Source organism: Patiria miniata, unplaced genomic scaffold, assembly GCF_015706575.1.
Source record: "Patiria miniata isolate m_02_andy unplaced genomic scaffold, ASM1570657v1 HiC_scaffold_10, whole genome shotgun sequence".
NCBI lineage: Eukaryota > Metazoa > Echinodermata > Asteroidea > Valvatida > Asterinidae > Patiria > Patiria miniata.
This window is the reverse complement of record NW_024037048.1, coordinates 600725-612803: the sequence shown is the minus strand read 5'-3', so window position 1 is coordinate 612803 and position 12079 is coordinate 600725. Positions and strand designations below refer to the sequence as shown.

The 12079-nt window shown below is 41.1% G+C and overlaps 1 protein-coding gene across 1 annotated transcript in view; it reads right to left on the bottom strand.

Moving 5' to 3' along the window:
• The window catches only part of LOC119739992 (BTB/POZ domain-containing protein KCTD9-like), a gene marked incomplete at its 5' end in the record, with an annotated part of 63918 nt that extends 56131 nt beyond the window's left edge, over positions 1-7787 (bottom strand). The window contains one exon of the mRNA XM_038215173.1: positions 7702-7787. Coding sequence (XP_038071101.1) covers positions 7702-7787 — 86 coding nt within the window. The remainder of the gene's footprint in view (positions 1-7701) is intronic.
• Positions 7788-12079: the final 4292 nt, after the last annotated feature.

Sequence of the window (12079 nt, the reverse complement as noted above, 5' to 3'; positions counted from 1 at the left end):
AATCAATCATTTTTAATAAATGAACCTCGAGCTATCTGATAAAACAGATCAATGCGATCACCATATAATCATCGAAAATGGATTTTTAATTTGTGAAACGTGCGGTGAAATAGTCTCACGTTACTTTGATTTTTCAGCAGAAAATGCGCAAAAAGATCGTATCAATTGGTCTATTTTAAAGAGGAATCAAAAGAAAAACCTCGAGAAACTGATTTTTTTTTGTCTCCAGAGCAAGACTCAGAAGACGTCCAAGAAACGATCAATAAATATAAGAAGCTCGTTAATTACAAAACATTGAGGGGAAACGGATGCGTTAAACGATCATTAATAGCCGCGTGTTTTCATCATGTCGTTCGATTAGACAAAGAACGAGTCAGAGATTTATTTAAAGTGACTCAAAATCAATTTAATAAAGCACTAAAAAGATACGATGACCACTACAATAAAGGCGGGTCCGAGGGTGACGCCCTAAGAGGTGATATAGAGGTATAACTCGGTGGATCGCCTTCATAATGTTTATTTACCGAGAATTTGAACTTGTAAGTTTTTTTATAAGAGATTTTTTTTCCTTTGCCAGCCGTTCGTCTACCTGTTTTTTTAACTTCTTTTTCAAAGTATGAATCGTTTTTAAAGCTTTGTGCTGGTCTTTGCTCTAATTTTTTGCTTAAGCTCGTTAAATTTTGCGAGCTCGTTCGTAATCAATATAAACTCTTCGTTCGATATATCTCCGTCGTTGATGGCTTGAGACACGTATTCTTCAATCGTGTTAAGTTTGGAGTCCGCTAATATTTTAATCTGGTCGTGCTTTTTCAGCTTGGCGGATAATCGCTTAGACGCGATTCTAAGCATAATATCTACACCAAAAGCACCTATAAACGTTCCTTCTAACACCACTCCAACTGGGGCTGATATAACACCCAAGAGAGCGGGAATACCAACAGCTGCCGCTATAGCCCCCAATCCTTCTAATCCTAGCTCTATGTAATTAAGAGTGTCGATCATTCTCTTTAGTTTTTGATAAGTGCGCTCTTGGTGGTCTCTCTCTTTCAAGATTAAAGATCGAATCTCTTCGATCTTTTTAAGTCTGTACACTTTTGTTTCTTCGTTACTATTTAATCGGTGTACATCTCCAGAAATATCGGGGTATAACGCCTTATCATCTTAATACTCATGTTTTTCATATAAAAAGATTTTAAAATTAAAATATCTCCAACTCTATCATTATACTCACACCCTTGTTGTTGATGATCTGTCCTTTTTCACCTATGATTGCAAATGTCAGTTTGACGATTATACCGTTTTTAAGTTTTTTGAAATCCTAGACTCTATCAGGCTCGGGTTCGCGCGTACCCACGGGTACGATTTTTAAGATATCAGACAGTCGGCCATCTAGGAAATTTTCACTCGTACTTAATTGCGGACAGCGAATAAACAAAAATGTAAAAGGATTAACGTTGTAAGACCCTGTATAAATCACTTTGGGTATCAGTCATCCTTTGGGTAAATTTAGTAATCGAGCGACTTCTCTGTTTAAGCGCAATTTGAGATTTAAGTCGGTTACCACCAACGTCACCTTTTTAGATTCTCTAAATATTCTAAAACTTACCCCGGGTATAGAATTTAAAATAAAATCGAACCAATCGACGTCGTACCACCCCGGTGGTATGGTGACCGAACCGGTGACTCCGGCTGGTAACGGCGCTAAAATACTCGGAGAAATAAAATCTAAATTATCACCAGACACGATAAGACTTCCCGTATTGTTACACCCGCTTGTCTAATTATTCTAACCCTAGGTTTGCTTATTATACCAAAGGTATATTCTAGCGCTATCTTTTTACCTTCATTGATGAAGTTTTTTATTTCAAATAAAGTTGTTATTAAAAATATAATCGTATTGCGTTGTATGGCGCTTAGTGTTTTTTCTTGATTTTTATTGTGTAAATTTCTTTGTATTTCATTTATTTGTTCTTTTTCTTCTTCGAGCGATTTTAAAGCAGAGTCTAGTCTGTCTTCCTCATACGCTTCTATAAGATCGTTTATAACTCTACTGAAAGTATTTTCATCTCTAATTAAAAAGTCGTAGGGTATCTCAGGTATCAACGATTCAATAAAATCTCTATCTGTTATTACTGCTATATCTGAGTCAGCCCGTTCGTATCTTCTACCATCATCAGGTCTTTCAGCAGGTCTCCCGTCTATATGCGTAAACCAATCAATCTCCGTGGTGCTGGAAATATTAAAATATCCGGGGTTAAACATCACCCTTTTTACGCGTACAGATTTTTTACTGTTTAGATTATCTATGACGTCTTCTAATTTAAACGTCTGCTCATTTTGAAACGAATGCATTTATTTAAAAGTCTTTTTATATTAAAACTGAAACTAAAATAATGAGTGATTTTGAGTCGTTAAAAAAGCAGATACTAGGTATAGCTGATCAGGTAACGAAACAAGTAAATCAAAATGTAGCCAATGCAACCAGGCTAACGCACCAAGCTGCATCCCAAGCAAAGTTTTTAAACAGCACTAAACCCAGTGAACTGGAGGTCATAGTTAATAATACCAGCGGGTTTTTAAGCTCGTTTCCCGACTTAACCTCTAACTATAAATTGCCTCACGTTGAGACGGACGAGGATGTAGATCGTTGGAAATCACACCCCATGTCGTTTTATCAAAATCAGTTAAATTTTGCGATCTATTGCGCTACTACGGGCTGCGGTGTTGGATTCGATCTTTTTAACGTGAGCAACCGTTACATTTGGGCCATCTTTAACTTTCATTTATTTTTTACGGTTAGAAAGATCTTGCACGACTTTGCCGCTCCTTTACCGGGAGATGACGCATTTAACGCTCTAGACAACAGTTAAAATAACAGAGCATTTACCGATACCTGTTTGTTGTTTGGCATAGATCAAAACAAGTCGTTTAAACAGACGAGAGACACAAACTCTAACGGTTTGGGTACCTCGTACATCTTTAATAAGGGCAAGTTTGTGGCGGTTGGTGAATACGATAGAGCATTACCCAACAAACCCAACGTTATTTACGGCGGCTACCACGGTCTAGATAGTCCTAAAAAGAGTGGAAGCCTTTACGTTCCTTGGACGGTTATTTACATCGAACAAAATGAATCGGTACAAAAGGCTTGGTTAGATTTTATACCCGACACAAGTTCGTTTACCCAAGCGGGAATCATAAAGATAAACGAATCGATTAGATCTTACGTGTACGCCTTACTAGGTGCGCAGGCTCAAACAAAAACGAGCGTATTAACACCAGGCACCGGATTAGACGCTCAGAGACAATTTAACGTCATCGTAGAAAGCATCATCAGTGCGGAAGACGACATGCAAATGAGTATCGATCAATTTCAAGACTCTTTGCAGTATGCCAGAACGCCTTTCAATTTTGTCGTGAAACCGGGGTTGTATTTAATTCCATCGGATATGAACTTGAGGGTTGGAACGCACGACGGATATAACAACAATCTTCAAATCGCTACCCAGATTATGAAAACTGGTTTGGTTCCAGATTTAAACTCACAACCTCAACCGGACGACTCTTTTGATGACACCGATGACGTCGCGCCACCAACACCCCCAGAGCCTATGACAAACGATATTGTATCACCAACACCAGCACCAGCACCCTCACCAACACCAACACCCTCACCTACAGTTTTAACCCAGGAGCCCACAAAAACTACAAACTCACCAAGATGAAAAATTATCGTTGACAGTAGGAATGTTAGCTATCGTTGGCATGGGTATGTTGGCTTACGAGGTAACGCGATAAGTCACACTCTAATCACACAACAACAAAAAGCCTTACCAACTTTGTGCTGGTAAGGCTTTTTTTGTCATTTTGTTTTTAAACTTGATTACAACTATTACTACCATCGTTTTTGCAAGTACGCCAACACCAAGGCTCCCACACCCAAAAATAAAGCCCACACGTGTTCGGCCAACTACGATACGGACTTACTCAGCGCGTTAAATATCCAACTTAATACGCTGCCTATGATACCCGGCAGAGCACCCAACGCGCTCACTCCGAGTTTTTAAAGAGCAGATGCAAAATTAGCGAGTTGTTTTGAAATCCACTCTTTGATACCGCCTTTTTGTGGAGTCGGTTTTGGTGTTGGTGTCGGTGATGGCACGGTTGGGGCACCCGCACCTCTCACGCTAGCGACGATGCTACTCACTATCGTGCTGATGGCTAAACTAAAAGCGGCTAAAATACTCACTACGGTCACGCCTTGTTCTCTAAACAGAGTTCTAATCTTTTCTGCAATAGTCGTGTCACCGTCCAATATTTTATTAATCATTTCTGTGATTCTAGCGATCTGACTTTTGAGCCCTCGTTCGTTGGTTTTTGCGGCTTCTAATCTGGCAGATCTTTCAACGTTCAAGTCACTCAATTTATCATTTAACTCTCGTAGACCCTCCTCGCTGTGCGATTCGTCGAGTTGTTGTTTCGTGGCTGCTATCTCTCGGTCGAGTTCAGTGAGATGAGATAAATTAAGTTCTAGGTTACCTCTCAACGTCTGAAGACTTTTGTCTAAACCCTAGAGTTCTCTGTAATTTAATCCTTCCGTTTGTGCGCCGGTGTCGCGTTGAAAATCGTCTATAATCTCGGTTACCTCATCGGTGACGCTGGGTAGTTCCGTCATGGGGATACTATCGGGTTTTACTTGTTCAAGCGGGTTACGTTTATAATCTTTAAACCCCAATTCGAGTCTAATGAAAGTTCTACCTGAAATATGTAACGCTTTTGCATTAATCTCTATACTCGGTAGACTCAAGAATTTTTGGGGGTTTCTTTTATCCGTTAATCTTACTAAGGCTCTATCAGTTGCTTGGAAAAATAACCCGTCTTGAGTGCCAACAAATTTTTCGTATTGTGGTAGTGATGGTTTATCGTCTCTGTTAAAATTCTTGTAAAAATCATCGACGCGATCACTTGTGACCATGCTTCTTCCTGGATATAAATCCTCATCTATGTCGGTAGTGGGGATGGATGTGTCAGGAGTATCAAAAGTGTCATCTAGATTGGTCTCTGCTACATCATCATCATTATCATCATTTCTTTTATAGTCAAAGGGATCTATGTCAGGTCCTCCTTCAGCCATTATTTAATAAACCTATTTAAATTACGCCGTTTTGACGATACTGCCCGGTAGTATCCCTGGGTTATCAACCAATTTTGCGTGGCCAGAGCTCCACTTATACTACCCGTCAATTTAGCATAATCTTCTACGCTTATTTTATTAAGATCTAGCGCTTTCATTTTGAGTAGTTTAGCTCCTACCATGAGGTATCCCATCGAAAGACCCGATATGACGGCTCCGTGATAAATCGTATTTGCTATTCCGCTGGTGTCAAAGTTACTCATCGTTTTTAATATAACAATTTTTAAATTGCTGTTTATTCCATGTCTAGCGTTTAGGGGGCGCTGGGTGTAGTGGGTTGCAATACTACCGGCACTGGCTGTACCACCGGCGCAGTTGCCTTAGTTTTTAGTACCAGCAACCCCACTCCTATTAACGACACTATAGCCCCCCACATCGCCCAAGAGTTGTAATTTATAGCGTCGTCCGTTGTTACCTCCATTTTTGCTAATTTTAATTTCATCTGTCTATTGTGCTCGGCTAAAGCTTTACCCTGCTGTATTCGTTTAGGATTTTTAGTCTTGGTCACTCTCGTTACCGTCGGTGATGACGTTGTTTTTATCGGTTGGGGCGTCTCTGTCTCTGCTGGTTGAGCCGCAAGCGTTGCTGTCGCTGCTTTCTGATCTTCCATTTATTATATTAGGTTTGTTAAATTTCAAATGTTTTGTTGTGATGATCGTAGCTACTAGGGGTGATATAAAAGTTCCGTACTTGTAACAAACGTCGCTCAACATACCAGCCATACTCGCGCTTATAATAGGATCAGAACTCAAGTCGTTGGTTAGTTCTTCTTCAGAATCTATAGTGACGTTATATCCTAAAACTTGTACGGGGGTAACAACGGATAACACTCTCGAAAATAGACTTAAAGTGTATTTGCCAACAGTTTGAACAACTTCATTTCCAAATTTAGTTTCGTACAGATGATACAGCTTTTTGAGTTCTTTACTGTCAAGAGCTTCGATATGTTTAACGGTGTATTCTTTTCCCAAGTACTTTGTAGAGTTTCCGGCTGCTACGACACCGCACAAACGATCTTTATGTTCTGCGTTTTGATCTTGCTCGTTCGTTAAAGCAAGTTTTAGGTCCTCCATTTAATTAGAAACAAATTTAATTTTGTTGTAGCTTTTGCAACTTTGTTACAAAAGCGAAGGTATTCGTATGTGTAAAACGATAGATTAAGCGATATGATGATAATAGCCAGAAATTGTAAATACTTGAATATTGCTATCATTTACATGTACTTACAGCAAAATGTATTTTGTTGACGTTTATTGAATAGGTTGCTGATTTTTGTTGATTAGCAAATTGTAATACCTGTGTAGCTTGTTGAGTAGGTTGCTACTCACCTAGCTTTTTTTAGTTGAGCACTTAGCTTATTTAAGTTAAGCACCTAGCTTATTTTAGTTAAGCACCTAGATTATTTTAGTTAAGCACCTAGCTTATTTTAGTTAAGCAGCTAGGTTATCTGGCTACTCCAATAGCTCGTAACTAACTGGAGGTTCGGTGTATACGACCAGTTTACTATATTTAACATCTCTCAAACGTCGTTTTATATAATCTCGTTCTTCAATGGGTACGACGTCATTTTCATCTAACGCTTGATCAAAAGATATTTTATCTTTGCAGTAAAATAACGCCAACCAAGCCGTATTCTCTCAATAATCTTTTAAAACGGTGTTGTACTTTTGAGTCAATAACAAACAGCTGTGATTGACGTGTCTTTCGCAAAACGTCATCTTGCTTAAAGCGCACGTCTTTTTACGATATTTAATCTCTTGATCCGAAGAGCAATCGTCCAAGATAAACAACGTGGAAACACCTTCAAATACTTTACTGTAAAAATTGATCGCTTCATTGAGCGTCATCTTGTACAATTCCGGATCGCACAGATATACCTCGGGATCTGCTTGAATCCACTTTCTTTCGATGTACGTTTTGTTTTTAAATATGGTAGGGCAAATGATGACTACAACTTAAAATACGTTTTTATAGTCTGACTCTAACAGATCCAAAATCCATTTGGTTTTACCCGAATTTGTTTTGCCGACGATTAAAGCGCAATGTGGCTGTGTCATTTTAACTTAACAGAGATTTAAAATTACCGTCTTCCAAGTTCAATTGAGCATCCATGATTAAAAAGACGTACATCATGAGGTCACCTTGACTTTCAGCTTCTCTGTTAAATTGGACGTTGATGCCTCCTCCGTCTCCAAGTTTCCTACCGGATCCGTGAGCGAAATTGTCGTCGTTACTTCTAAAATTGAGCCACAGACCGTACTTGTTTTTTAGATAGTCTCCGAGGTCACAACCCGTCAAATTTAAGTCTTTGGATACTCCACGCCCGCTTTCGGTATCGCTGTCTCCAAAGAACTTGATAATTTCGTTCCAGTGTTGATACTGGAACATGCCTTGACTGTAGAGTTGATTGGGTTTACCTTCTACGGTCACCGATGTTTTGGTTATTTTTGGATTATAAAATCGCTGCGGATTTTTGTCCGTGGGATCTTTAAACAAAAACAAAATACCTTTGAGACTCCTGATTGGTTGATGGACGCTGACGTTCCAAAGCGTGTCCGATTTGTTGACGGATTTTACTTCTAGAGAGTGGATTAAATCAAACAGATATTGCATTAAACCCTTGTGTTTATTCCTGATGGTGATAGCTAGGTCTCTGTTGGTCACCACTTCGTATTCGAGAGTCAAGTCTGAGATAGAATACATCGCCACCGTATCTGAACTGCTGACTACTTTTTCGTGATCGTTAAACTTTATCTCGTACGTCAGAGTTTGTTTTAAACCGCTGGGATAAAAAGGGTGATGCGAAGTCAGTATGTCAATGTCTAGGGAAATACAATATCTGTTACCATAGGCATCCGCGATAGCTTGATCTTTACCGTTGTTGGCGCCCGCGTTAGCATCTCCAGCCCCCGTTCTTATTTTAGACACGTTTTCTTTTTCTATGCCCGAGTACGCCATGTTTCGAGTTGTCGAGCTGTTTAGCCAATTGTCTTTAAAGTTGTGATACACGTCGGCGTGGTGATAACTCACGATTTCGTGAACTTGAAGTCTGACGCTTATTTTACTGACTAAACTTCTCGCCAAATTGCCAAAAATGGTTCTATTGTTGTCGCCTCCACCATCGAGTTCTAAAGAGAAAGCTAGTTTACAAGTGCCGGGTAGGATCAAGTCGTCTGCGCCCAATTGAGGAAACTTGACCCTCAGCATTTGCCCCGCCGATATACTACTAGGATTGTGGGTAATGACCACCTCTTTTCTCTCACCCTTGATAGATCTGGGTATTTTTAATAGCCTTCTGGGATTTAGCTTTTTTCCGTATGCATTCTTTTTATTTATAACGAGTTTTAAATTTAAAGGTATCTGTAAGCCAAAAAGCCCACCAACAGCGTTCCTCCCGCGATAAACACGAGTTCTCTTTCTATTTGTTGGTCGCTAGGCTCGTAAAAATCTTCGAGTTTGGGTTCGCGTTGCAGTCCTACGGGTAGTTCAGTAGATTCTCCACTCACCTCGTTGTAGTAACGTAACGCTCAGTCTACGTTGGAAAATGTCTCTTTAGCTGCGTTTTGTTTTCTGATACGTTCGTTGAGAAAATCTAGATATTTCGTTCGTTCTCGTTGCCACTTATCTTTGGCGGCCGAGAGTTGTTCTATCGCTAAATCATGTCTCTTTTGCTCTTCGCCGCTCTGTTTCAGATTTGACTAGAACGGCGAAGCCGCCATGGCTCGCTGTCCAAGGCAGGAAGGGAGGCTGAAGGTAGGGTTGGGGATGGGCATGATGGAAGGGGATCAGGATTCTTGTTGATGTGCCTAGGTGTAGGGGTCAGTTTTTAAATGTCAACATAAAAAGTCAACAGATTACATAATAAATACATGTGTATATAGGTTAGCCGTCACTGTATTATGGGGGAGTTTTCCATTGTTAGAGTAATTAGGACCCAGTTGTGGATTTTTGCAGCGCCAACAGTGTCTTCTGCTCCCCATACTTGTATTACCATGGGAAAACTCTTGTGTAGTCGCCACAAATGCAGAACGAGAATGGGTATACATGTACATGAAGACACAGCACCATCACCACCTCCCCCAAACCTTAATTACTCCACCCCAAAACCTTACCCCATCCCCAACCCGCCCCCTCCCCCTCCCAAGCCCCTACCCACACCCATCCCATCCTCCCCTAACCATCCCCACCCTATCACCATCCCCACCCTATCACCACCCAAACTCCAATCCCTATCTCCTTCCCCCTCCCCTGACCCGTACCCTCCCCTACCCCAACCCCCTACACCTACCTACCCTATCTTCCACTATCTGTCCTTACCCACCCTACACATCCACACCCTAACCCTTACTTGAATTCCAATATCCCGCCCACCCCATTCCCCCACCCATACATCCCCACCTGACCCCATGCAACCCCTACTCTGATCCCTATATACTGCCCCCTCCCCTTATCCAACCCCTCCAACAACCCATACCTACCCATCCCCAACCCAACCCCTACTCCGATCCTACATGTATATCCCGCCCCCTGCCCAACCCCCTCCTAACCCAACCCCTACATCCATGCCCATCCTCTCCCTACCTGTCTCTCCCTACCTGTTCCCACCCCACCCCTACAAATCCCCACCCCACCCAAACCCAGTATTCCAACCCCTCTCCCCACCCCACCCCACCCCGCCCCACCCATCCTAGCTCCCCTACTCATCCTACTCACACAAACCCTATCCCCCAACCCACCCTCCCCTACCCCATCCTTACTCCAACCCCATAAACTAAATGATCAAACCAGAAGCTCATGCACATTCCCAAAATGCATAGTATACATGTACATGTTATATTATGTACAAGTAACAATTAAAAACTTTAACGTTTCCTTGAATTAAATTAATAAAATTTACTGCAATGATATGAACCTAACTGAAGTTATAGAGATGATACATGACAACTGCATTTAATTTTTTCCTCAAATTAACTAGAACTAAAAACTTCAACATTTTTATCTGAACGCGGACGGACGGCCGGACGGACGGGCGCCCGGACAGACGGACGGAAATTGGTATTACATAGGCTCGCATCTGCTTCGCAGCTCGCCAAAAATATAAAGTTTGAACCAGTAAAAGCTAAGGCGTTGACGATCGCGCCTCCTATCATCATAGCAACGCTAGCCATATTATTATAAACGTCTTTTATATTAAATAATATGGAAACATTATCTAAACTGTATTATAGCCCGAGAGGTTATTAGAGAGGTGAAAGCGCCGTCGACCATTTACACGATAAAACCAAAATCGATAAAAAGGTAATCAGAGATTGGCTTAAAAAACAAGCGATATGGCAAATTTATCTACCGGGTCCTGCAAATGTACCCAGGCCTACGAGTACTTCGCGAGAGTTTGAAACACCAAACGACTTTCACCAAATGGATGTGCTATACCTACCCTATGATAAAGTAAAACGCAAGACTTTTAAATACGCTTTGACGGTTGTCGACGTCGCGAGTCGATACCACGAAGCAGAACATTTGGTTTCTAAAACGGCTGATTCCACCCGAGATGCTATCATCAAGATTTACGCGAGATCTCCTTTGAGTTACCCTAAAACGTTGAGAATACCGAATTTAAAGGCGCTTTAAACAATGGATGACCTCAAAAAACGTCGAGATTATCGTAGGCGAACCCGGAAACCGTCGATCGCAGGGTATCGTAGAAAGATTTAATCGAACGCTAGCCGAGAGACTGTTTGGTCATCAATACTCAAGAAATGTTAAATCCCGAGAGTAGAAACACGCAATGGGTCGAGCGATTACCCAGCGTGATCAAAGCTATAAATGACGAAATGACAAGATTAATAGATAAAGCACCGTCAGAGGCGGTTAAACTAGAACAGGTCCGACAATCGCCGGCTAACCCCGTTAAAACAAAAGAGCAGAATTTACCGCAAGACGCTATGGTTAGATATTTATATTACCCGGGCGAGCAAGAGGGGGGTACTTCGAGAAGAGCCATGGATCCCATTTGGAGCGTAGACATCTTCAAAGTTGAAAAAAGAAAGAGTCAATTTAAAATGGTTAACGGAAAAAAAGTGACGACGGGCCCCACGCTGTATTACCTGCAAGACGGCCCAAAAAGGAGTTTTGTGAGACAAGAGCTTCAAGTCGTACCCAAGGACACGCAATTACCGCCGTAGTGACCAAAAGCCAGCGTGTTTATACCGTCCGGTAAAATGTACCTCTTTGTGTCCAACGGACTCAACGATAGTTTATTTTGAGATACGGTGTAAAGGATATGATTTTCCGACCTAATGTGAGTCATGGTTTCGTAATGAGATTTCTTGTTTAAGATGCAGTCGTAATAGTGTCGCTGTTTTAATTTCTTAGAGGTGACCGATTTTGTGACATCCTTGGCTTTTTTCAGGTTGATGTCAGCGGTTAAAATGGAGTACATTTTAGGCCTTATACAAACGACTTCTTGGATTATTTTACCTCCAAACTCGTCTTTATATTTACCAATCACTGTCTTATTGGTTGGGTCGTACAAAGGATGATCCGTCGGATAATTCGAAAGGTCGTATTGTTGCCCGTTTTGCTGCATATCTTTGTATACGTCGTCAGTGTGCACTACGAGTACCAAACTGTCTGTATCTGTGTACATCAACCTGATTTTCTCTTTGTACTTGTCTTTCAAATGGTTGTAATAAAAATCGTACATCAGCATCTTAGATAGATCTAAGATACTCACTCCGCAATAGATCGGTTTGTTTAACACGGTTTTAGTCTTGTTCTTTTCAACAAATGACAATTTGCATTCTGAAAATGACATCGTCGTTTTGTAGCTCGGTTTAGAGACGATAGCTTGGTATTTATCTCGATCGTCATCGTTACTGTCTC